The following is a 27,386-nucleotide window of genomic DNA, read 5'->3' as shown; positions in this document are numbered from 1 at the left end:
AGTTTCAAATTCAAGATGTTTGTGACTTCCCTTTCTTCCACCATCGTTATTTTTTGAATAATATTTAGCTGGTACCAAGTGAAAGAAACTGGCCTCGTCTACGGGGCTGACAAATAACCACAATTAACATCATTGCGAGGCTAATCGCCGACAACATACGACGTAGTACGACATAGTTTCAAATTCAAGATGTTTGTGACTTCCCTTTCTTCCACCATCGTTATTTTTTTAATAATATTTAGCTGGTACCAAGTGAAAGAAACTGGCCTCGTCTACGGGGCTGACAAATAACCACAATTAAGATCATTGCTAGGCTAATCGCCGACAACATACACATATGTATGTAGTGAGAGTGCTATCGCTAAACCATATAAACATTAAAAGCCTTAACTCCATTGACAAACGACATGAAATACATTAGACTTGACAGTGGATGTTAGCAATAACAAAAGATTTTGAATTGAAAATTTCGTAACTCACCTTTCCAAGCACAAGATAGATTCCTGCCGAATTTTCGTGGACGAGGACCTGTTTCACCCAACCAGCAACGAAGTATTTATAAGCCTCCAAGCTCTTGAAGTTTTTCAAATTTTCGTGAGAATAGGCTGATTTTGTGTGGACCAGATAATTGTAAATATCAGCGTAGCAGATGTCAGGCAGACAGGGCGAAGACAGTGGGTCGAAAAACATCGATTTGGGCATCAAATATGGATCTGGCGACTGTATAGAACGAAGCTTTTCCACATAACGCCTTTTATGCAACACATCCAGTGAGTTTACGGCATCAGAAAGCACCAGGTCTTCCATGAAATGCATTTTAAATTCCTCGATCAATTGAAAACAATGCTAATACAGAGACAAAATGACGGACAAGTGGGCGGAACCACACAGCGAGCACGTGGTTTTGTGACGTCGGTGGGTAGGGTATATATTTTCCCGTTGAGGCGTGTTGTAACCATGAAAGTTTAGTTTGTAGAGACGTTCGGAAGTAGAGGTACCAATCTGTTTTCTAATTTTTAAATTAATTTTTAGTGAGACTGAATAGTTGACATATTAGTCGAATGATTATTGACTTTTGAATGGACGCTGCTACCTGAAAAACTTGAAGAAAAAAGAGGGAATAAAAATTGTAAATATCCCTTTTTATTTACTGTTAATTTTTATATTTTTTCATTTATTTACATTTTAAAAAATGTGGGGAAAATGCAAATATTTTTTACATTTTACTTTAAAAAAATAAAGTAAAAACCTATGTTTACAGGTAGTCCCCAGGTTCTGACGTACTTAACTTACGTGATTTCGACTTTACGTCGCCAGAGTCTCATTTAGGACTGCAGATATCGATTATTTGATGAACTAGTTAGTTCGAATAATCGAATAAATAACATAGATTAAAGTTAAAATACCTGAGCTGAGCCCCAAACGGTATAAAAAAACAAAAATGAGGATCTAAGTAAAACAAAAGAAGTTGGCTAACTTACATAGCAAAAGTCCGCTAGCTTAAATGCTAAAAAATGCAAAAAAAATTTTTTTTACAATGCTCTTAACAAATGGTTCAAACACATATTCCCACAAAAAAACTACTATATATACCAATAAACTAAATTACGAATGCTTTAAAAAAAAACATTAGCTCAAGCAAAAACTTTGCTTACGTTGGTCTTAACTGGGAGCAGTTGGATTCATTCATGTGAAATGAGTTATGTCACATTCACTGTCGCCAATAGAGGGCATTGTCTCCACCCAAATCAATAAAACTACATGCAAACAACGCCACTTTAATTAAACGAATACTCGAGGCAGCAAAATTTAATTCAAATCCTTTTTCTAATGGAATTACTCGAGTGAAACGATTAATCATTGCAGCACTGGTCTTGTCCGCCATTTTTTCTCCAGTCGTTTTTTTTGTTGTTGTTGTTGTTGTTAGGGTTTTTTTTTTTTTTTTTTTTGTCGTGAAACAATTTCTCTTCCGCCATTTTTGTAAGTACTGTATTTTTCGCAGTTTTTTTCATAGTTTGGCTGGGGGTGCAACTTATACTCTGGAGCGACTTAAGTGTGAAATTATTAACACATTAATATATCATTTCACATGTTATTTTGGTGTTTTGGAGTGATACTGATGGTTTAGTAAACTTGTTAGCATATTCTTTATGCTATAGGTATCTGAATAACTCTTAATAGCTATGTTACGTTAACATACCGGTCACGTTCGCATTTTGTTGTTCATGCATCATGTAACGTTATCATACTGTACACTTATTCAGCATGTTGTTCTCTATTGTATTTTTATTTTAAACTGCCTTTCAAGATGACATATCTGTTCAATGTGTAGAATTGTATCAAGTAAATTTCCCCCAAAAGTGTGACTTATAGTCCGGTGCAACTTATGTTTTTTTCCTCTTCGTTGGGCATTTTATGGGTGGTGCGACTTATACTCAGGTGCGACTTATAGTCCGAAAAATACAGTACATAATTTTTATTTTGTTGATATGATGTTTAATACATGTTTTGGGATCATTATTTTGCGATTTAGGGGGTATTAAGGGGTACTTAAAGGGTTAATTCCGACTTGTGCGAAAATTCGGGTTACGTAGGACAGAACTCGGGGACTACCTGTATTTTTATTTTATTTAAAAAGAAGGGGAAAAACACACTAGTGTGCAAATGATTTACTTTCGCAGCCCACACAAGTGGATGTGGAGGGCCGGATCTGGCCCCTTGGCCTTATGTTTGACACATAGCCCCTAAGAGATACCGAATATCCATGGTAAAGAATCGAGCTGGCAGTAAATAAGTTCTGATTTCTTGAAAGAACGAATTGTGTTCCATGTCAGATTAAATGCTCTCGCGGACCTTTTGTAAGATCCTCAGACCATCAATTTTCCATCAGTTTCTTTAACAAGAAGAAACAAAACTGACAGGCCCCTTTAACGTTTTTTTAACCCGCTGTTTCTGCACTGTATGTACTGCCAGCCCACATTGAGACACTTGTCACCAATGCTGTTCTCAACTTGTCGTATGAAAGAAAAGGTCCTTTCCAATTTAAACCGAGCCGCAAGTTGCCGTTGGTTACGCTGTCCGACTAAACGTTGGTGTGTCTTGTGCTCCTCTCGCCATTGTTGCAGGGTTCACCAGTGTTTGTCCACGCCGGGCCCTTTGCCAACATCGCCCATGGCAACTCTTCGGTCCTCGCAGACAAGCTGGCTTTGAAGTTGGTCGGACGGGACGGCTTTGTTGGTGAGCACACACACGGTCTGCGCATACAGATCAAGCGTGATCCATGCACTGTTCGATGGTGGTCGCATAGACTATTTTAAATTCAGTCTAGCCATAAACTTGGAATTGCTTCCCTCAGTCTCGCAACCTTTGGCCCAAATTCACCTCTGTTACTGTAGTATCGCTATCCGGTGACGCTTTCTAGGAAACCAGTGCTAAGATTGCGTAAAGACAGACAGTACAGAGGAAGGAAGTAAAATGATCATCTTAAGAGCCTCAGGAATTCTGGGGTAAGCCACACTAATCCCTTCAACGCCAAGGCATACATGAGTATTGCCATTTTTATCTGTCCATCTATCCATCTGCTCTTGTTGTCTACGTTTACTTTGGCTGCAGAAACATGTTTGGAATGCGTGTATGTGTGTTGGCAGGCCTTCGCAAGCACTGTTCATTTATTTATATGTATACTTTCAGCTTCTGCGCGTGAGCAATAACAGGTAAACAATACTTTTAGCACGTTCAACACGTGCAGTCAGCTGTTTTGAAGCGGGCAGTGTTAAAAGCAAATGGACAAGCAAGAATTTACATACTTGTTTTTCATCAGTCAAGCTTATTCCCAACCTTCCTTGTCTGATAAAGTGGTGAAAAGTTTGGCTATAATTCTTACAATTTACAATTTTTAATTGACAACTAGTTGAATGACACTTTTTTATATCTTAAAGGGGTCTGTATTGCTTTCATCGGCACTAATTAACTTGGACGGTGGCAGGAACCCGGCCACACACAAAAAAAAACTACAAATGTGCTGACTGTTTTACGGCATACGTCACCACGTGCAAATTTTGCAAAGATGGCAGAGCAACAAAAGAGACAAAATGTTTTGTCAGAGGAGGGGAAAAAAGGGAGGCTATCAGGATACTGAAGAATAAACATTGGCACGGGTTTCACTTGCTGGCGTGTCGTAACCCCCCCCCCCCCCCCCCCCCCCAGGTTGCTAACCGTCACATGATGTTGGTTAGCAACAATTGGATTCATTACCTCATTACTATTCATCCTTCACACAGCCACTGGAAACAGAAATGTTGTTTAATCCACCTGTAGGCGAACGGAAGATCATGATTTCACGACACTGAGCGAGCGCTGACGAGTTCGATTGGGGGTTTAGCCACACGGTTGCTAGCCGTCATATGCTTTTGTTTAGCCACGACTGGATTCGTTACCCTTTACTATTCATCCTTCACACAGTCGCTGGAAACAGAAAAGTCGTTTAATCCATCTGCAGGCGATTGGTATATCATGATTTTATGACACTGTGCGGGTGTACGCTTGTCCTCATGGGAAACGCGGTCTTCCTTAAGGCAAAACACTACCGCTTTTGTCCACCGGTGTAGCTAAAATCAACCAAAACTGAAAAGTTACCTAGTGTTGCTTTAAACTGTGAATGCAAATGTTTCTTGGTTAGAGTTGTCGGGCGACAAAAGCATTTTAAAATGATATCGGATAATATCGACATGGGTTTTTTTATTATCAGTTTTCGGTCAATATGCATATGGCAGTGCTGTCATGTCCATTTATTGTCTGTCCGTTTTTCTGGTGTTTTGTTGCCCCCCTGTTGGTGCTTAAGTGTAATTAGTTTTGATAAGCTCCAGTACTTTCTGCTAACGTCCTCATATGTCGACATGAGCTCATTGCGAATAGAGAGAGCTAAACTGACGAGCTAATGTCTGCAGCGAGTGTACCATAGCAGTTCTTGCCATCTCACCACGTGTTTGTGCCTTATACAAGCACCGCTTGTAAGTTATATTCTTCCTTTGTGTTTTATTCATGAGCGTTGTCGTATTTTGGAGATGATTTGTTCTGTTTGCATTTGTGGTAAAATGTGGTTACATTATTTCTAGGGCTGTCAAACGATTAAAATTTCTTATCGAGTTAATTACAGCTTAAAAATGAATTAATCGTAATTAATCGCAATTCAAACCATCTATAAAATATGCCATATTTTTCTGTAAATTATTGTTGGAATGGAAAGATAAGACACAAGATGGATATATACATTCAACATACGGTACATAAGTACTGTATTTGTTTATTATAACAATAAATCAACAAGATGGCATTAACATTATTAACATTCTGTTAAAGCGATCCATGGATAGAAAGACTTGTAGTTCTTAAAAGATAAATGTTAGTACAAGTTATAGAAATTTTATATTAAAACCCCTCTTAATGTTTTCGTTTTATTAAAATTTGTAAAATTTTCAATCAAAAAATAAACTAGTAGCCCGCTATTGTTGATGTAAATAATGACACAAGCCCATAAAATCAGTCCCACCCAAGCGCCAGCAGAGGGCGGCAAAACTCCAAAAAACACAAGTAACAAGTGGACATTGCACTGTGCTGTCATTTTAGTCTGTTTGAGCGGGGCATGTGCGTTAATTGCGTCAAATATTTTAACGTGATTAATTCAAAAAATTAATTACCGCCCGTTAACGCGATAATTTTGACAACCCTAATTATTTCGTTGCTTGCAAGCTGTACTACCAGTTGCTATTGAAATCGACGGATGGGGTATACTTGATTTCATAGACCGCTATATCATGATTTTACGACACTCTACGGGTGTGCGCTGGACCTAATGGGAAAGCAACTCCTTAAGGCAAAACACTACTGCTTTTGTCCACCGGCGTCGCTAAAATCGGCCAAAACTGAAAAGTTACCTGGTTTTGCTTTAAATATTATTAAAAAACGTGTTTTGGGTGACCATAACCAGAGTGCATTTGTTTTCATTTATTTTAATTTGATTAATTTTTTTTTTTTTTTTCATTCATTGTCTTTTTATGGTAAGGGTAAATGGACTTCCACTTGTATAGCGAGTTTCCACCATCAAACATTTTGACACTATAGACCCTACCCACGTGACGTCACAACTCCGCCCTCCTGACTGGTGCCGCCCAATTGTCCGTCAACACATCGTGTTTACCTGTTACGGCTACGTACATTCCTCCTATTTACGGCGTGTTTTTCTGCTCGTTAACATTCATAATCAAAATGGTGAAGGCGTGTGTGGCGGTCGGTTGCAATAACAGAGAGGATAGACGGAGAGACTTGAAGTTCTACCGGATTCCGAGAGACCCGGAGAGGAGAGAGCGAGATGGGCTGCTGCAATTCGACGAGAAAACTGGGCTCCAAACGATTACCACAGATTATGTAGTAGTCATTTTATATCTGGTAAGATGCATTTAATATATATTTAGAGGGTTTTGTGCTGACAACCACAATTAAGATCATTGCTAGGCTAATCGCCGACAACATACACGTATGTATGTAGTGAGAGTGCAATCGCTAAACCATATAAACATTAAAAGCCCTAGCTCCATTGACAAATGACATGAAATACATTAGACTTGACAGTGGATGTTAGCAAGAACAAAAGATTTTGAATTGAAAATTTCGTAACTCACCTTTCCAAGCACAAGATAGATTCCTGCCAAATTTTCGTGGACGAGGACCTGTTTCACCCAACCAGCAACGAAGTATTTATAAGCCTCCAAGCTCTTAAAGTTTTTCAAACTTTCGTCAGAATAGGCTGATTTTGTGTGGACAAGATAGTTGTAAATATCAGGGTAGCTAGCAGAGACAGCGGGTCGAAAAACATCGATTTAGGCATCAAATATGGATCTGGCGAATGGATAAACTGAAGCTTTTCCACATAACGCCTTTTATGCAACGCATCAAGTGAGTTTACGGCATCCGAAAGCACCGGGTCTTCCATGAAATGCATTATAAATTGCTCGATCAATTGAGACCATTGATAATACAGACACAAAATGACGGACAAGGGGGCGGAACAATACAGCGATCACGTGATTTTGTGACGTCGGTGGGTAGGGTCTATATGCTCATTTATCTACTGATGAATCAGCATCAGGAGTAACGTGGGGTTCATTATCTTGCTCAAGGATACTTTGGTGAGGAAATCAGGGCAGGGAATCGAACCCACAAGCTCTGGGTAAGGGAATGACTACTCTACCACTGAGATACATAACCCCAATTCATATTCATAAAAATGATTAATAATTGAGCCATTTAGGCTAAACTGACATACCAAATATTAATATTGTGGTCCAAATGACTCAAAATGTAGTCCACTCTTTGACTGCCATTGACGGTTATAGATGTCCAATGTATTTGAACTTCTCAGTTTAAGAGGTGTCTTTCATTGTCAATGGTAGCTAATAAGTTTAAAGAAATCTGAATACAAATTCAATAAAAATTGATGCATTTGTACATATTTTACCAAATGACACTTATTTTTCCAACATATTTTTCGGCGGCAGTATACTAACCCCCCACCCCCAAGACGTCAGTCGATGAATAACAGACAAAATCTGCTTTTGGGTATCTTATAAGGTCATACTCCATCTGTCTTTAATGCCCTCACATTCAATCATTTAATTAAATAAACACAACATTTGGGTCTGGACAAAATTAAACAGGATGTCATCGAGCCCTACCTGTCTGCGTGATTGTTACCCGACACTCGGGTATGTAAGGAACTCGACCTCCCGCCTGTTCGCCCCCCACAGCAGCTGGGATGCATGATGACCCCCAAGCAAACAGACTTCCTTCCACACCCATCAGCTTGCTCCGCCAAACGTCAATATTCAGTTTTCAAAAGAAAGAGGAACGATTGTGGCTAAGCAGCTGGCAGCTGCCAGTCCTAATCAAATTATATGATCATGTTAAAAAGTGATCACATTTTGTTCTTTTGGCAGTTGAACTTGCCTTTTGATGCCATCTTTGGTACTTGTATGCGAAAAATAAGTGAACTTTTGTATGGGTGCTTTTGAAAAAGCCTGGTGGCCGGGCGGGCTTATGAAGCACTGGGGTTAAACCTGGGGGGGGTGAAGTTTAAAAAACAAAATGGTAATAAGATAATTGTAGTCTTTGTCGGGGTATGTGCCTTACAAATCCTCAAAATCCTCTTTAATCCCTTATTTCAGCTAATTGTTGAGGTGTGGAATGGTGGTTTGACACTGCGACAAAAGCAGGCCAACTGTGAAAGACACCTGTGACAAAGGCAATAAACAGGTCATAAAGTGGTTCATAAACCAGATGAACACTCTTTTGGCATTTCATCATGTTAAAAAAGTAGGATTGTGATGATTGTAAATTGTAACAATAAGTACACTTGACTCAGACAGAAAATTTTAGTTGTCTTGTCTTGCATTGTACATTAGTCTTAAATAAATTAGGGGTGTGACAAACTATCAAAAAGGTGATATATCGCGATACTTTGTAGCCCAAAAGGTTACTGATAAGCTCCCACCGAGAATCGATATATCATATTAAAAAAGGGAACCAACAGGTTGCAACCAAAATCTTCTATTAGATTAATGTGTATGTTAGCTCACTGACGTTAGCCCATTGACAGCTAGACATCAACCATAATTTTCACACTTTAAGCCGCACCCGACCATAAGCCGCACCCTGCAAATTTGGCACGAAAAAAAGCATTTGTTCATATGTAAGCAACACTGGACTATAAGATGCAGCTGCCCTCACTGTATTATGGGATATTTACACCAAAAGATATTAACCGGTTACACTTTATTTGACAGCAGCATCAAACGACTGTCATAAGACCAAATGAACCACCGTGAAGCTTTGAATCAATTGGCTGCAAAGTTTCATTTCTTCAAGAAGCTTCATTTGGCCATCACTGCTCCCGTTAGTGAGACAGTCGACGTTTGCTGCCATCTACTGTCAACACTGTTGTCGTCCAACATGCCTCCTAGCATGCATTGCAGCGCTAAAGATGTTAATGACAAAAATTCATTCTATGCTAATTATTTCTTCAGTTGCTGTTCCAGTTGTTTCATTAATTGCTAGTTATGGTATTTGGTAACACTTTGGCAGTGGTTCCATAAGATTGTCATTAGACAATCATAATTATGATATGACACTGTTATGAGCATTAATCAATGCTAATAGATGTCATTTATTGTTATCCAGCAAATTATCTCAATTTTGAATGGATGTAAAAGATCCGAGTTGGATAGAAATGGAGTTAGTTACATAATTTGCCGGATAACACTTAATGACATTTGTCAAAGCATTCAGTAATGGCCATGATAGTTTCATGTCATAATTATCCATGTCTTATGACGGTCTTATGACGCCGCTGCCAGATGAAGTGTTACTTATTAACCCAAATAAATCAACAAATAAGCCATACTGCACTGTAAGCAGCAGGATTCAAAATTAGGGGGAAAAAAGTAGTGTCTTATAGTCTGAAAATTATGGTAATTCATTTTGACCAGATAGGACGTCTAGCACCGTCAATGACACTGAAACCAGAGCATTCGCAGCTATGGTTTTGGGGGCATTTACAGATCACTTCCCATTTCATTTTAGGGCATTTACAAATTACTTCCTGTGCATTTTGAGTCGCTTTCTATTCATTTGGGGATATGTCTGAGCCCCTTACTTTTCAGTAACCCCAAATTAGCAGGAAGTAGGGCTGAATGATATTGGAAAAAAACATATATTTCGAATTTTTGGGGGTTTGTGATATATTGCGATATATATTGCAATATTAAAACTAGAAGAATTTTCACCAGATGACTTGAATTGCTTTGCTTGGGAAAACTTTAGTTGACTCACTATGACCGCATTGTATTCATATAGTACAGTTTACTCCAGGCTAAGGGGCTTCATCTGTGAATTATGAAGATTGATGTATGTAAAAGGGATCCTGGAGGCCACGTCTCTGCACGCTTGCTGCTTTTATGAAGAAAACAAAAGTTTAAGTTTTCAAAAAACAAAAAAACACGTCCTGCAATAGGAGTCTTGCGCATAAAAAAAAACAAAAAAACACGTCCTGCGATAGGAGTCTTGCCCATGCACATATCGCGATGGCGATGTATTGTGATGATATATTGTGATGGCCTAGCAGGAAGTGTCCTGTATATGCCCCAAAACCAAAAGGAAGTGACCAAAAAATCAACAGGAAATTATGTGAAATGCCCGAAAATTACCGTAATTTTCGGACTTTAAGCCGCTACTTTTTTCCTTCATTTTGAATCCTATGGCTTATAGTCCAGTGCAGCTTATTTGTTGATTTATTTGTGTTAATAGGTAACACTTTATTTGACAGCAGCGTCATAAGACAATCATAGTTATGACATGACACCATCATGCCCATTACTGAACGTTTATGACGGATGTCATTAAGTGTCATCGGGCAAATTATGTTACTAACTCCTATTATGTCTAGCCTGGATCTTTTACATCCATTCAAAAGTGAGATAATTTGCTGGATAACACGAAATGACATCAGTGTCATGTCATAATAATGATTGTCTAATGACAGTCTTATGGCGCCGCTGTCAAATAGTGTTACCAAATACCATAAGTAGCATTACTGAAACAATTACAACAGTAATTGAAGAAATAATTAGCGCAGAACATGAATTTTGATTGTTATTTTCATTTGTAATGCTGCAATGCATGCAAGGAGGCCTGTTGGTCAACACTGGTGGCAGCAGGAGGTTGATCGTCTCCCTCAAAGGAGCAGTGATGGCCAAATGAAGCTTCTTGAAACAATGAAGCTTTGCAACCAATTGGTTCAATGCTTCATGGTGGTTCATTTGACAGTCGTATAATGCAGCTGTCAAATAAAGCATTACCGGATAATATCTTTTGGTGTAAATATCCCATAATACAGTAAGGACAGCTAGGGCTTACAGTCCAGTGCGGTTATCTATGAACAAATGCCGTTTTCATGTCAATTTTGTTGGGTGGGGGCTTATAGTCAGGTGTGCCTTATAGTGCGAAAATTACGGGACATAATTGCCTGGCATTGGCTGCCACTGACGGCCATAGACGTCCAATCGGTTTGAACTGGGAAGGATGGCCCACCCTCCCACTTCAAACCAATTGGACGTCTCCTAGTGATAAACATATTCGAATTCACAGCAGGATGAAAAAAGCTTGTTTTTCTGTTTATAGTTGTATTGTAGAAAGATATAAGATACACTATATCAGCGCTCTTTAAAGTTTAGCTCACTGGCAATGAAAAATGAACTCTTGATGAACTCGCTGAAGGATGTGTGAGGGGTGGGGTTGTGGTAAAATTCATGGCCTTACTTCATCAGGCTCTATATTATTGTATAGTCATTGTGACTAAAATGAAGTAGTCCTGTAGGTTTAAGCCCACATTCCAGCTGTTGAAGTGTTTTATATTATTACTAAAGATGTGGAAATTCCCATTTCTAGATAAAGAAAAATTGTGCAAGTTTCCAATTTGACCCTTTTAAATCTTAAAGCAAAATCTGATCCTTCATGAAGTTAGATGGTGATGTTGATCGTGTAATAAATTCTGCTGGGCCCTTAATTTTCCCCTCGTAATATTTGCCTTGATGTCCGTCCCCTCTTTGGGGATGACACGAGGTTGTCACACAAAGCTGGGATCTTGCAAGCGCTGATTCTAATTTAAATATGAAATATGAGACATCAATGAATGATTCTAAGCTAAAAACGACAGACATTTTGAATAATAAATATAATCAATTACCTTTGTTTTATGGGTGGGTTGAAAAAAAACCAGTTGCGTGACGTCTGTAAATGGGGGATTTCAGGGTAAAACGGACAAATTAAAAATAGTTCAGGGGGTTAATGTGCCATGAATATGCTATGGCAGCATATAGACATATTGTTCTATCAAATGCAACAGTTGTTTTAGCTTAAAATACAGCAGTTTTTTTTAAAGAGGAGTGCAAGAGCAGAAACTGCTTTTTCAGTCTTGTCTGTGTTTTCTGCCATATATATATTTTTTAGATGATGTGGAGAATAAATACATTTTAATTAATGAATAAATGCACAGTTGAATTAAAGTTGACAGTAGAAAACATACAGGAAGACACCTCTCTAAGCAGCTTTCTACTCGAGTTTTACAGGTGAGCAAGTTCGCACAGTTTAATGTTAAGCTAACTCTGATGGAGGTTGGACTTTCAGTAGCAAAATTAGTGGTGTGTTCCCCACCTCCACAACATTGATATCTTTTTACATTACTTACAGTGGCTGCTGCTGGCCAAGAAAAAACCTCTTAATATCCCTCCTCTTCAAAGGGGGCGGAGGAGGCGGCATATTGACATGCTTTTCTGTGGGGATTGTGTGAATGTCGGGGTACTAGTCATCAGCCAATCAAACGTGCGTGGGGGGGGGTGGACCGGTGTTCTGCCAAAATCTCCTACATCAGCGAAACGTCCTACATTAGTCGAATTTGACACCTAAATTACTACCGTGCGCTCTAAACTTGTTTTGTTTAGATGCATACAGGCAGAACGTACTAAAAAATGCCTTACGAAAATACTTGAATTTAGTTATATCAAATAAGGACGGTTTAAATACGCTACGTGACTAATGTGTTCAACTGCTTCAAAGCTAACACAAAAAAACACAATGGTTATGAGAGAGTAATACATGCAAAAAGTATTTTTGAGGCAGTGAAAAGGTTCTAAAAAAACTAAAGAAAAGCAAAAATAGTGAGTTCTCGCCGCTTCTAACCGATGTGTGCATGCGCGCAGAGCATTGTGTAGGACGTTTTGCTGCGTAGTAAGGAATGGCCGAACAAGGGCATCACTAAATAGCATGTGAAAAAGGGTAAATGTAAGTCTGAACCAGGGGTCGCGTTAACCGGATATTTTCTGTCGTTGACCGGTTTTTTAAAACGGTGACGGAAAAAACTGAAATCCGTCCGTCATTTTGACAGGTTGCAATTCACACCCCAGACCACAGGGTGGCGAGTCAGCATATTAGCTATTGTCTCTCTAAATGCATGACGTCGTTGGCTCTTCTGTCAGAATATTGTAGCGTCACCGGGGTCTGACTTGGTTTTGCAACTTAATAGATATCTTACCATCAATTCCAATCATCAGATTTGAAATGTTGTCTTTACGCTCATAACGTGCACACGCAGTTTGCTCTCCAGGTTGAGTTTTAGGCACAGGGTTTGGATGCCATGTCTGAAAATATGAATCAGACAACAATCAAGATCATAACATGGTCAGATGGATAATTCACTTATTTTATCCTTTGGAGGATCGTGCTATTCTACCCCTGTGACTTGCAAAAAGTCATGATCCATTTGCAAGGGGATTTCCGTCTTGTCAGATAGTCAAAATGAGCCCATAAAGTTATGAATGGGAACTGGAAATTGTACACAACGATTAGATTATTTTGTTTACTGTTTGAACTTGTATTTCTTCTGAAACTGATATCGCTGCTCAGCGCTTTTTAAGTACATACTGTGGGTAGTAGACTGCTTACAAGGATCATTTTAAGACTATTTCGTGATCCTTTACTAGGAGTGTGACAAAATATCGAAATGGTGATGTATCGTGATACTTCGTATCCCAAAAGGTTATCGATATGCTCCTGCCAAGAATCGAGATATCATTTTAAAAAGGTGTCGATGTTAAAAAAAAAAAAAGGAACCAACAAGTTGCTACCAAAATCTTCCACCATAATAGTGTCTCAGTTTACTACAGTGGGGCAAATAAGTATTTAGTCAACCACTAATTGTGCAAGTTCTCCCACTTGAAAATATTAGAGAGGCCTGTAATTGTCAACATGGGTAAACCTCAACCATGAGAGACGGAATGTGGACAAAAAAAATCACATTGTTTGATTTTTAAAGAATTTATTTGCAAATCATGGTGGAAAATAAGTATTTGGTCAATACCGAAAGTTAATCTCAATACTTTATTTACCCTTTGTTGGCAATAATGGAGGCCAAACGTTTTCTGTAACTCTTCACAAGCTTTTCACACACTGTTGCTGGTATTTTGGCCCATTCCTCCATGCAGATCTCCTCTAAAGCAGTGATGTTTTGGGGCTGTCGTTGGGCAACTTTCAACTCCCTCCACAGATTTTCTATGGGGTTGAGATCTGGAGACTGGCTAGGCCACTCCAGGACCTTGAAATGCTTCTTACAAAGCCACTCTTTTGTTGCCCTGGCTGTGTGTTTGGGATCATTGTCATGCTGAAAGACCCAGCCACGTCTCATCTTCAATGTCCTTGCTGATGGAAGGAGATTTTCACTCAAAATCTCTCGATACATGGCCCCATTCATTCTTTCCTTTACACAGATCAGTTGTCCTGGTCCCTTTGCAGAAAAACAGCCCCAAAGCATGATGTTTCCACCCCCATGCTTCACAGTGGGTATGGTGTTCTTCGGATGCAATTCAGTATTCTTTCTCCTCCAAATACGAGAACCTGTGTTTCTACCAAAAAGTTCTATTTTGGTTTAATCTGACCATAACACATTCTCCCAGTCCTCTTCTGGATCATCCAATGCTCTCTAGCGAACCGCAGACGGGCCTGGACGTGTATTGGCTTCAGCAGGGGGACACGTCTGGCAGTGCAGGATTTGAGTCCCTGACGGCGCATTGTGTTACTGAGCGTTTGTTACTGTGGTCCCAGCTCTCTGTAGGTCATTCACTAGGTCGCCGCCGTGTGGTTCTGGGATTTTTGCTCACCATTCTTATCATTTTGACGCCACGGGGTGAGATCTTGCATGGAGCTCCAGATCGAGGGAGATTATCAGTGGTCATGTATGTCTTTCATTTTCTAATAATTGCTCCCACAGTTTATTTCTTTACACCAAGCGTTTTACCTATTGCAGATTCTGTCTTCCCAGCCTGGTGCAGGTCTACAATTTTGTCTCTGGTGTCCTTCGACAGCTCTTTGGTCTTGGCCATAGTGGAGTTTGGAGTGTGACTGACTGAGGTTGTGGACAAGTGTCTTTTATACCGATAATGAGTTAAAACAAGTGCCATTAATACAGTTAACGAGTGGAGCCTCGTTAGACCTCGTTAGACCTCGTTAGAAGAAGTTAGACCTCTTTGACAGCCAGAAATCCTGCTTGTTTGTAGGTGACCAAATACTTATTTTCCACCATGATTTGCAAATAAATTCTTTAAAAATCAAAAAATGTGATTTTCTGTTTTATTTTTCCACATTCTGTCGCTCATGGTTGAGGTTTACCCATGTTGACAGTTACAGGCCTCTCTAATCTTTTCAAGTGGGAGGACTTGCACAATTAGTGGTTGACTAGACTGTGTTGGATGCCCAGTCCGTTAAGACTGGGAAGGGGGAATGAACGGTCATTCATTTGAAACCATTCTTTCAAATTTTCGGGGCATTTAGAGGTCACTTTCTGTTCATTTGAGGGCATTTACAGGTCATTTCCTGTTGAGTCTGAGTCACTGCCTATTCATTCCCGGGTCACTTCCTGTTCTGTAACCCAAAATCAACAGAAAGTGACCCATAAAATGCCCCAAAATCAACCGGAAGTGACTGAAAATAACAAGTAATGACCTGAAATAGCCCAAAATTACCTCGTTGCCTGGCATAGGCTGTCACTGATGACCATAGAAGTGGGAGTGGCTGCCATTGACGGTGCTCGACGCCAATCCATTTAGACTGGGAACGTTCATTCATTCGGAACCAGAGCATTCACAATCACTCTATCCAATTTTCAGGGCATTTACTGGTCACTTTTTGTTCATTTTAGGACATTTACAGGCCATTTCCTGTTGAGTTTGAGTCACTGCCAAATCATTTGGGTGATTAGCGGGTCACTTCCTGTTCGTTAACTCAAAATAAACAGGAAGTGACCCATGAAATACCTCATAATCAACTGAAAGTAACTGAAAATCAACACGTAATGACCTGAAATTGGCTAAAATTCCCCCAATGCCTGGCTTTGCTTGCCACTGACGACCATAGACGTTCAATCCGTTTGAAGTGGGAGGGATGGCAGCGAATGAACGAATGTTCATTCGCTGCCACCCTCCCACTTCAAATGGATTGGACGTCTACTAGTGATGAACTCATTCCAATTCACAGCAGAAGCTTGTTTTTCTGTTTATTAGTTTGTTGTAGAATATCCTAGAATGATTTCCTGAACGTATCGCCATATTGTCAGCTCATCGTTATCGTGAGCTTTGTATCGCAAATCGTATCGTGAGGTACCAAGAGGTTCCCACCCCTATTCTTTACTAATACCTCAACTAATTTTCTCTCTTGTAAGGAACTGAAGTTAATCTATTCACTCAACTTCGGTTGGATGAACTTGTAAATTAAAGTCCTAATGTTCCATAAACAAGCAAGGTATATTTAAACATTTAACCGGGTTTAGCTGTGAAATACGTCTCTGTACTAGCTCAAGATTGAGTCAGACAAGTAAGTGTTGTTGTAGCCGTATCGCACACATCCACCATGCATGCATGCACGCACGTAGAGCCATTCAACACATGGCAGAAAAGCTTATCTCAACAAGACCACTGTGCCAGGTGGACTGTACATTTGCTTTATTTGGCCCGCTTCAAGAGGTCGTTCTAATCGGAGGCCCTGTGATACTTTGAGGGCCGGCAGTGAAAAATCACTCACCACAGGGAAACGTATCTCTTATCCTCTCTGCAAATATACAGTACTGTGAACCTCCATTTATCACAAAGACTAAGTTCCGTTGCCAAAAAACAAAAAAATACCCATTCTAGTTTAAAAAAAAAAAAAAATCTAGTAGATTTTGTTTTATATTCTTTGTTATATTAAACATGAAACAAAATTACATGTGTATTCAAAACATATAGTTAGGAAAATAAGTATTTGAACACCCTGTGATTTTGCAAGTTCTCCCACTTAGAAATGATTGGCAGGTTTGAAATTTTCGTGGTAGGTGCTTGTCCACTGTGAGAGACAATCTAAAGAAAGAAAAATCCAGAAATAAAAGTGTATGATTTTTTTAACAATTAATTTGTATTATACTGCTGCAAATAAGTATTTGAACACTTGCCTATTAGCTAGAATTGTGAGCCTTAAAGACCTGCCTTTTAAAAAGTCCAACAAATAAGTTGAGTGGGGGTAGATTTTTTTTAGCCTGACTTTTTGACCTGTTTGAGGTGGTTTGCTGCATATAAACACCTGTCCACCCCATACAATCAGAAAGACTGCAATTACTAATATGGTCAAGACCAAAGACAGAATTGTAGACCTCTACAAGGCTGGAAAAGGTTACGAGTAAAGCGATCGATCGGGTCCGATCATGTCATTTTCAAAGTATCGGAATCGGCAAAAAAATATCGGACATGCCTTTTTTTAATATATATATATATTTTAATTAAATCGTTTTCTAATTGTATTTAACGTTACAGACAAAATGTCTTACATTCATTCAGTCTTTAGTTTTGGCTTTAAGTAGGGCTATCAAATTTATCGCGTAAACAGCGGTAATTAATTTTTTTAATCACGTTAAAATGTTTAATGCAATTAACGCATGTGCTGCACGACCCACTCACGCATTGTTGCGTTCAATCTATAATGGCGCCGTTTTACCTATGTATAGAGCTAACAGGCAGCGTAAAATGAGTAGAGAGAATTTTGGCAGTCTTTGGAGCCTCTTTTTAATTGGCTAAAGCCTTAAAATCCCTCTCTCGACAATTAGAAATATCGTGGGAAGCAATGTGGGGAAGAACGGTAGTGGTTGATCTTTTCCTAAACACCCTGTTTTACTTCCCAACGCAGAGAAGATATATCAATTGGTGCCACTACGCACGGTCATGGTTGCACTTCCCATCATGCATTTGGGCAGAACAGTCAAATGGCTACAGTATCATTTACTGAAAGCTCAACAAATACACTAGATCGCAATATTTAGTCACAATATACAAAGTCACATTTATCCTTTAAGAATTTCTATCCGTGGATCCCTCTCACAGAAAAACTGTTAATAATGTAAATGCCATCTTGAGGATTTATTGTCATAATAAACAAATACAGTACTTATGTAGTGTATGTGGAATGTATGTAGTCGTCCGAGTTTTATTCATTTTTTTCTTAATGCATTGCCAAAATGTATATGATCGGGAAAAATTATCGGGAATGATTGGAATTGAATCGGGAGCAAAAAAAAAAGCAATTGGATCGGGAAATATCGGGATCGGCAGATACTAAAACGATCGGGATCGGATAGGGAGCAAAAAAACATGATCGGAATAACCCTAGTTACGAGGCAATTGTCATGCAACTTGGAGATATAAGATCTACCGTTGGAGCAATTATTCGTAAATGGAAGAAGCCAAACATGAATGTCAATATCCCTTGGACTGGGGCTCCATGCAAGATCTACCTCATAAGGTCTCGATGATCCTAAGAATGGTGAGAAATCAGCCAAGAACTACACCGGAGGAACTGGTCAATGACCTGGAAGGAGCTGGGACCACCATTTCCAAGGTTACTGTTGGTAATACACTAACACGTCATGGTTAAAAATCATTCATGGAACGAAAGGTTCCCTTGCTAAAACCAACACATGTCCTGGCCCGTTTTAAGTTTGCCAATGACCATTTGGATGATCCAGAGGAGTCATGGGAGAAAGTCGTTTGGTCATATGACATTAAAATAGAACTTTTTGGTCTTAATTCCACTCATAGTGTTTGGAGGAAGAAAAATGATGAGTACCATCCTGAGAACACCATCCCTAATGTGAAGCATGGGGTTGGTAGCATCATGCTTTCGGGGTGTTTTTTCTGCACATAGGACTGGACGACTGCACTGTATTACGGAGAGGATGACCAGGGCCATGTATTGTGAGATTTTGGGGAATAACCTCCTTCCCTCAGTCAGAGCATTGAAAATGGGTCATGACTGGGTCTTCCAACATGACAATGGCCTGATGCAGACAGCCAAAATTACTGAAGAGTGGCTTCGTGAAAAGCATATCAAGGTCCTGGAGGGCCCTAGGCAGTCTCCAGACCCAAACCTAATAGAAAATCTACGGAGGAAGCTCAAACTCAGTGTTTCTCAGTGACAGCCCAGAAACCTGACTGATCTAGAGAAGATCTGTGTGGAGCACTGGTCCAAAATCCCTGCTGCAGTCTGTGCAAACCTGGTGAAAAGTTACAGGAAATGTTAGACCTCTGTAATTGTAATCAAAGGCTACTGTATCAATTCTTAACATTGATTTTCTCATGTGTTCGAATATTTATTTGCCGCAGTATAATACAAATAAATTGCTAAAAAATCATACACTGTGATTTTTATTTATTTATTTTTTTAAGATTGCCTCTCACAGAGGAGAAGCACCTACCATGAAAATTTCAAACACGCCCATGATTTCTAAGTGGGAGAAATTGCAAAATTGCTGGGTGTTCAAATACTTATTTTCCTCAATGTATTCAAAACATTTCCCCTACTAGCTTAAAGGTGATATATAGAGTGACTGCCACCTCTGGCCTAAAGCGTAACTGCAACCTGTGTTAAACTCGTGTGTAGTGGGCATGCTTGTGCAAGCACAAACAAAAACGCAACGAACATTTGGCCTGTCAAATCGGCATCAGAAATGTAAAAACGGCAAACGTGATTGTTTACTGTTTAGTAGCAAGCCTCAAGTGGGTTACAAACATGTTTTTGCCAAGCGGAGAGTACAATTGAAGGGAAGAATAAGTGCTTTTTGGTCTTAGTTAAAATATCCGTCTCAATTTAAATGTCAGGGCTCTGTGTATTCATCAGGGCGTTGGTGGAGAAATGCATGCAGTACAGAAAGTATTTCAAATTGACACTAAAAATTTCGTATAGTACCTTTAATGCTTATACATAAAGAACAGCCAGTGACTGATAGTTGTGATGGCAGTAGATGTTTGAAAACAATTGGTGTTTTACATCCATACACTAATTTTATTCCAGTTTCCAGAGTTTGAGTGGTGGCGAGGCAGTAAATGTGTAACTAAATAGCGTTCTCCCTGCAGTGACCGAAGCCGGCTTTGGCGCAGACATCGGCATGGAGAAGTTCTTCAACATCAAATGTCGGACATCCGGCTTGAGGCCCAACGTGGTGGTTTTGGTCGCGACCGTTCGGGCTCTGAAGATGCACGGCGGAGGCCCCAATGTAAGTCCAGACAGCACGCTGTCATTACAAGACTCAGGAACCACCGTTGTGGTGTCAGTTTTGCCCGCTGGCATCCTGACAACAGCTTTTACTGAGCATGTAATGTGACAGTATTTGAAGTTCCAGAACCCACACTTTTGCATTTTGGGACAGTCATGCTGTTAAATAACTGTACCTAATTGAATTTGGGAGATGACTGAATGTTTCTTTATGTAGATTCAACTGCAATAACAACTGATTAAATGCACGCATGCACGGTGAGATTAAATTAAGGGCCTGCGGCAGGAAACGGTCTAAATGAATCACAGATGTCCGGAAGGACTTAGAGATAAACTGATCAGAGAATGTTGAAAATGTTTGATTATGACAGAAATTGTGATTATCATTTGACAATGAAAATTGCTGTATTTTCTCCAATAAACCAATTTATATCCACTGTATAGATAAGAGTGCATTGCACAAATTCTGTGCCTCTCACTTGCCAAAATGCCAAAACAATTTATGAGCTACAGTACATAAATTCAGCATTGTGTTTCTGTGAAATCTTATGAGGCTAATCTGTTGTAGACATGTTTCAAGGAAGGAATTCAATGACCTTCACTCTTAACAAAATTCTAAAAAATGTACAGAGGGGCAAATGAGTATTTAGTCAACCACCAATTGTGCAAGTTCTCCTACTTGAAAAGATTAGAGAGGCCTGTAATTGTCAACATAGGTAAACCTCAACCATGAGAGAAAGAATGTGGGGGGGAAAAAACTGAAAATCACATTGTTTGATTTTTAAAGAATTTATTTCCAAATTAAAGTGGAAAATAAGTATTTCGTCACATACAGACAAGCAAGATTTCTGGCTGTCAAAGAGGTCTAACTTCTTCTAACGAGGTCTAACGAGGCTCCACTCGTTACCTGTATTAATGGCATCCGTTTTAACTCATCGGGATAAAAGACACGTGTCCACAATCCCAGTTAGTCACACTCCAAACTCCACTATGGCCAAGACAAAAGAGCTGTCGAAGGACACCAGAGACAAAATTGTCGACCTGCACCAGGCTCTGAAGACTGAATCTGCAATAGGTAAAGCACTTGGTGTAAAGAAATCAACTGTGGGAGCAACTATTAGAAAATGGAAGACATACAAGACCACTGATCATCTCCCTTGATCTGGGGCTCCATGCAAGATCTCACCCCGTGGTGTCAAAAATGATAACAAGAACGGTGAGTAAAAATCCCAGAACCACACGGGGCGACCTAGTGAATAACCTACAGAGAGCTGGGACCACAGTAACAAAGGCTCCTATCAGTAACACAATGCGCCGCCACGGACTCAAATCCTGCACTGTCTGACGTGTCCCCCTGCTGAAGAAAGTACACGTCCAGGCCCGTCTGCGGTTCGCTAGAGAGCATTTGGATGATCCAGAAGGGGACTGGGAGAATGTGTTATGGTCAGATGAAACCAAAATAGAACTTTTTGGTAGAAACACAGGTTCTCGTGTTTAGAGGAGAAAGAATACTGAATTGCATCCGAAGAACACCATACCCACTGTGAAGCATTGGGGGTGGAAACATCATGCTTTGGGGCTGTTTTCTGCAAAGGGACCAGGACGACTGATCTGTATAAAGGAAAGAATGAATGGGGCCATGTATTGAGAGATTTTGAGTGAAACTCTCCTTCCATCAGCAAGGACATTGAAGATGAGACGTGGCTGGGTCTTTCAGCATGACACATAGCCAGGGCAACAAAGGAGTGGCTTCGTAAGAAGCATTTCAAGGTCCTGGAGTGGCCTAGCCAGTCTCCAGATCTCAACTCCATTGAAAATCTGTGGAGGGAGCTGAAAGTTGCCCAACGACAGCCCCAAAACATCACTGCTCTAGAGGAGATCTGCATGGAAGAATGGGCCAAAATACCAGCAACAATGTGTGAAAAGCTTGTGAAGAATTACAGAAAACGTTATTGCCAACAAAGGGTACATAACAAAGTATTGAGATGAACTTTTGGTATTGACCAAATACATATTAAATAAATAAATTCTTTAAAAAACAATGCGATTTTCTTTTTTTTTTTCGACATTCTGTCTCTCATGGTTGAGGTTTACCCATGTTGACAATTACAGGCCTCTAATATTTTCAAGTCGGAGAACTTGCACAATTTGTGGTTGACTAAATACTTATTTGCCCCACTGTAACAACAATCAAGTAATATGTGATTACATATTTTTCCAGGTATCAGCTGGCGCGCCACTTCCAAGAGAATACATCGATGAGGTACAATACTTTTATATTTGGATCTGATTTAGATGCGACACTCGCATGTAATCAATAAAGTAATTTGTCTGCACTTGGTTATCGAATTTAGACATGAAGGTCAGGAAGCTTAAGGCCCAATTAAAGGTCCTTAAACCCATGAGGCCAGGCAATACTTCAATTACGAATCAGTCACTCGCTCGATTATGTAACATGGTTTGACAGCGAAGCTGCCAAATGTTTTTTTTTTTTTTTTGGGTGAACCCGTGACATTTAATCTAGGGCTGTCAAACGATTAAAATTTTTAATCAAGTTAATCACAGTTTAAAAATTAATTAATCGCAATTCAAACCATCTCTAAAATATGCCATATTTTCCCGTAAATTATTGTTGGAATGGAAAGATAAGACACAAGACAGACATAAACATTCAACATTCTGTACATAAGTACTGTGTTTGTTTATTATAACAATAAATCCACAAGATGCCATTAACATTATTAGCATTCTTTCTGTTAAAGGAATCCACGGATAGAAAGACTTGTAGTTCTTAAAAGATAAATTTGAGTACAAGCTATAGTAATTTTATATTAAGAAAAAGAGCGTCTCTTTCTCCGCCCAAATGCATGATGGGAAGTTGGGCAACCATGGCTGTCAGTAGTGGCTGCAAATGGTATACAATGTGTTCTGCTTTATGTTCAATTAAGCATGTTAAGAAAAAGACCGTCTCTTGCTCCGCCCAAATGCATGATGGGAAGTTGGGCAACCATGACTCTTAGTAGTGGCTGTCAAAGATTAAGCCAATAAAAGGCGCGGTCCAATGAACGCCTGTGTCCACTCGTATTTCTCTTCCTTTTCACTCTCAATGTGCTAAAACGGTGTCATTGGAAACTGTTTGAGGCAACGCATGAACGGTTCATTCCGTGCATGCGTTAATTGCGTCAAATATTTTAACGTGATTGATTAAAAAATTAATTATCGCCTGTTAACGCGATAAATTTGACAACCCTAATTTAAGCACATACACAGTTAGCGAAATAACTTTGAAAATTGAAATTTGACTGAATTCAGTCAATTTTGTGGGTTTCGGTGATTGACTTGACATAGCATCCACCTGTTTGTTTTTGGCTTCCATTTATTTTCACACTGACACCTTATTCATTCGTTTTGCCCGCTAATGTGATAATGACTAGTTACCCGATTGACAACTGAAACCAACTTTGAATGTGGTTTTCCTGTAATGTGGGTTTTGGGTTTAGGGGGTGTGTGTGCATATTCACCTCCATATCTGGCTGGGATCAAGTGCTCTCCCAGGCAGATTCAGCTGACTAAATAATGTAGCAGCGTTGCTTAATTGTCAAGCCTGTAATGAGAACCAGAAGTAGTTGAGGGAAACAGAGCCGGTGAAATGAATTTATGAGACGTGGGTGTAACAATGTGGTGTTCATGTGCTTGGCAGTCTGTACCAGACTCCCACATGTCATACACACTTCAAAAATATGTTACATGTTTTTAGTAGCATACTGGAACAGCAAAACATCAATGATCAAACTCCCCCAACAAAACATGTGCTTTTGCTTGTAAAGAGCTTGACTTTACTCTTATGAGTTACAGCCTCTGCCTGCACTTTAGCAGTTCTGAGAGTCAAGTAGACGAATCGCATCGATGACATGTTGTTAGTTTTGCAGTGTTTTTTGCAAAAACATACATAAATGTCCAAATATTGTTGCAGTATGGCACAGCGCTGCTCGGGTTTGCGTAACCTGAGAGCAATACAAACGAAGGGCAGATAAAACAAACTTTCCTTAGATGCAGTTAAAATGTAGTAACAGTAAAAATACACCATAAAGGGGTTACCGTGCAATCGCTTTTCCATCACTGTGTACAGTATTGTGGCGAACGACGTAGAGAAAAATGTGAGTTTTTGTTTCACACTTGCTGCTTTTGTGCCCATAAACCACACAACCCCAAGAAACTGCGCCTTTATTGAACAGAAAACACCATAACATAACAACGGCCACCACAACTCAGTCCTGGTTGCCACAACTACCAATGAACCATTGCGGGTGTAACACAAAACAAATAACAATCGCAACAGTGTTCTGGAAAATTGTAAAAAAAAAAATTTTTTTTTTAAATAATCCAGCATCTTGTTGTGGAGTATTTAAAGCTACAACGTATCATTACAGCACATTTAAATTTGTATATTTAACCCGTCATGTTTGAAATAGGGCTGAATGATATGGCCTTAAGTACTTATCACGGTGAATTGAGCAGATTTACCTCAATAACAATAAATGACGATAAATTCGCCCAAGCAGACTGTTATATAATATGAAAATGAGAATCAACGCCCCACACACATACACACATTAAGCTATACGGCTCTGACTCTTGTAACAATAAAACATTTACGATTTTATGACAGCAGTAATGATACAGAATAAAGCAAGCACATATCGAAAAATAGCTGTGGCCATTAAACGGTCATATTATAGGCTGCACTGTTGGATTATACTTTATGCTGAATGCTGAGCTGATTGTAAATAAAGTCACACACACACAGATAAAAAATAACACGACATACTGATTGCTAGATGCAGTCCGTGCCCAGAGCATTGCTCTTGCATCCACTTATTGAGTTCAGCCGCTTCGACAAGGTTAGAGCTGCTGTCGGTGGTGATGGCGACTTCACGTCCCAAGCAGAGAGCATTTGTTTCAGGGCCTGAGCGATCATCTCAACCGTGTGGCCATCTGAGAAATAAGCTGTATCCAGCCGCTCCCACAGCAGCTGTGCAGCTCCCACTTGTTGTCTATGAAATGGACGGTCAAACTAATGGAGGGCTCCCTGGTTCATCGTCCTTCTCGAATCCAAAACACTTCCAGAAAACCGATGTCAAGTTCTTTCTTGGCACCAACACCACACTATGAGCGTCGACTAATGCTATACTCGAAATGCCTGTGGACTGGCTGTGGACGAGTAGCTGTTCCATTATTATCAGACAGCATCACGTTCCCTTGTAGCGTTAGTGTTGGCATACTGGTTGCTAGCAACGTGGTTCTGTTTGATTTTCTGATAGCCACGTGACTTCACACGTAAGCACACTGGCTGTACTTTCTTAAAGGGGAATGAGCATAGCCGAACAACACATAGTCAAAGCGGGCTGAAAAGACTTTAATTTTTTCGTTTCATAAAAAAACTGAATTTACCGACATGGTCAAAATCATGTCGGTCATCGTGAACCATCTGAGGAACGGTAAATTTTCTGTAAACCGTCAGGCTCTAGTTTGAAAGCCAACTGCGACATTGCAATCGCAAGAGACTCGTTTTTAGCTCAATACGGTGCTGTCGCCTCAGGGATTTTTCTATGCTATTTTTTGGAGTTTTCCGCACTAAATGGAGGCATACAGAGATGAAACCCATCTAAGAACACTCCCAGAAACTTAATGTACAACTGTGAACTTTTGTCAAAATCCGCCCGGCCATTTCAGAGTCCAAAGGGAACGAACATACAGACTAGGCATGTGCCAGTACGATATTCTGACAGTATGACAACCTTAAGCCAAAATATCACGGTTTCACAGTATAGCAATTACAGACTCTAAAATGTGTCACTTTGAGATATCTGGGTTTAAAAAAAAAAAAAAAAAACTTTTTTCCATTGAACAGGATTGTTTTTAAAAGCATATTAGTAAATCGGAACATAAGTATATTGTTAAAATATATATATTTTTTTTATTCTAAATAAAATTAAAATAAATGCAGTCCTTTAGATGGGCCTAAACCCACAGCCACAGCTCAACATTATTACCGTCAGAACAAAAATAATTGTATAATTTTCCAATAAAAGCACGTGTGTATGACTCGTATCATATTTACATAATACACACACTCTCTTTCTCATCATAGACAGTTGCCGGAGAGAGAAAAACACGTTTTACCACTGCTAGACCCACTAAACACGCTGGAGTTAACTTTCGTAGCTGGTGGGCAACCTTCATGACAGTGTTTACTCATCATTAATTTTGTATAAATGCGAAATCATATTGGAGGTATTGCCTCTTTGGCAGCCACCCTCCGCAAACATGTTTTACATGTCGGTTGGACCTCCTCCTCTAAGCCGCGGCCTTCCGTAGCTTTTCTGTAGCCGGAGTATTCCCATACCAGTGATTTCATTTTCTTCGATGGGGGAAAAAGTTCAGCAGTTTCACCTCCTCCAGCCATTGTGTAGCACAGCTGACTCACTGACACTGAGTGAGCAACAACCGGTGGGGGAGGGTTGACCCTTACAACTGTGAGCGAGGGATTTTTTTCTGCATTTTTGGGACATAAAAAATAGCTATAACCTTAGGAACGGTATGACGGAAAATTTTTGCGGTTTTGGAACCTTGACGTTTCCATACCACCTTGAAACCGTTAATCGTCACTTGTCTAATACAGACACACACCTACACAAACAAAGTTCCATTTGCTGTATACATAAGTATCGATATAGATGAGTCAAACAGTGTTCTGGAAAGGTACTGCGTTACAAAGTTCCTGTATACATGCAACTTGAAATCCACATCATCGATTATTTCTGTTCCATTTTCCTGCAGAATCTCTCCCTCGTCGAAGGTGGCTGCCTTAGCAATCTGAAAAAGCAGATAGAGATAGCTCATCTGTTTGGGGTTCCGGTTGTAGTGGCGCTTAATGTCTTCAAGTGAGAATCATTCCTTTACTGCTTTAACCCGTTCAACAGTTTTTGGCTTGCACCGCTGACATTAAGCCTTACAGGACAGACACCCAGGCAGAGATAGACCTCGTGTGTCAGCTAGCCAAAGAGTGCGGGGCGTCCGACGCAGTGCCATGTCACCATTGGGCGCAGGGCGGGCGAGGATCTGTGGACCTTGCCCTGGCTGTGAAAAATGCATCAAGCAAACCCAGCAACTTCCAGTTCCTCTATGATATTGAGGTGAGAGTGGGGTTGCAATTC

The 27,386-nt window shown here is 39.8% G+C and overlaps 1 protein-coding gene across 4 annotated transcripts in view; it reads left to right on the top strand.

Annotated features, from left to right (window-relative positions):
- Positions 1-27,386, top strand: part of mthfd1l (methylenetetrahydrofolate dehydrogenase (NADP+ dependent) 1 like) — a 92,638-nt gene that overhangs the window by 51,742 nt on the left and 13,510 nt on the right. For all 4 annotated transcript variants that reach the window (XR_009061550.1, XM_057823480.1, XM_057823479.1 and 1 more), the window contains 5 exons: positions 3,126-3,237; positions 20,031-20,170; positions 22,391-22,432; positions 27,010-27,113; positions 27,188-27,365. Coding sequence is in view for 3 of the 4 variants with exons in the window: in XM_057823480.1 (XP_057679463.1) it covers positions 3,126-3,237; positions 20,031-20,170; positions 22,391-22,432; positions 27,010-27,113; positions 27,188-27,365 (576 nt within the window). In the remaining variant the exon portion in view is untranslated. The remainder of the gene's footprint in view (positions 1-3,125; positions 3,238-20,030; positions 20,171-22,390; positions 22,433-27,009; positions 27,114-27,187; positions 27,366-27,386) is intronic.

This window comes from Corythoichthys intestinalis, chromosome 19 (assembly GCF_030265065.1).
Source record: "Corythoichthys intestinalis isolate RoL2023-P3 chromosome 19, ASM3026506v1, whole genome shotgun sequence".
NCBI lineage: Eukaryota > Metazoa > Chordata > Actinopteri > Syngnathiformes > Syngnathidae > Corythoichthys > Corythoichthys intestinalis.
The sequence above is the reverse complement of the archived record's forward strand: the minus strand, read 5'-3'. Positions and strand labels throughout refer to the sequence as shown.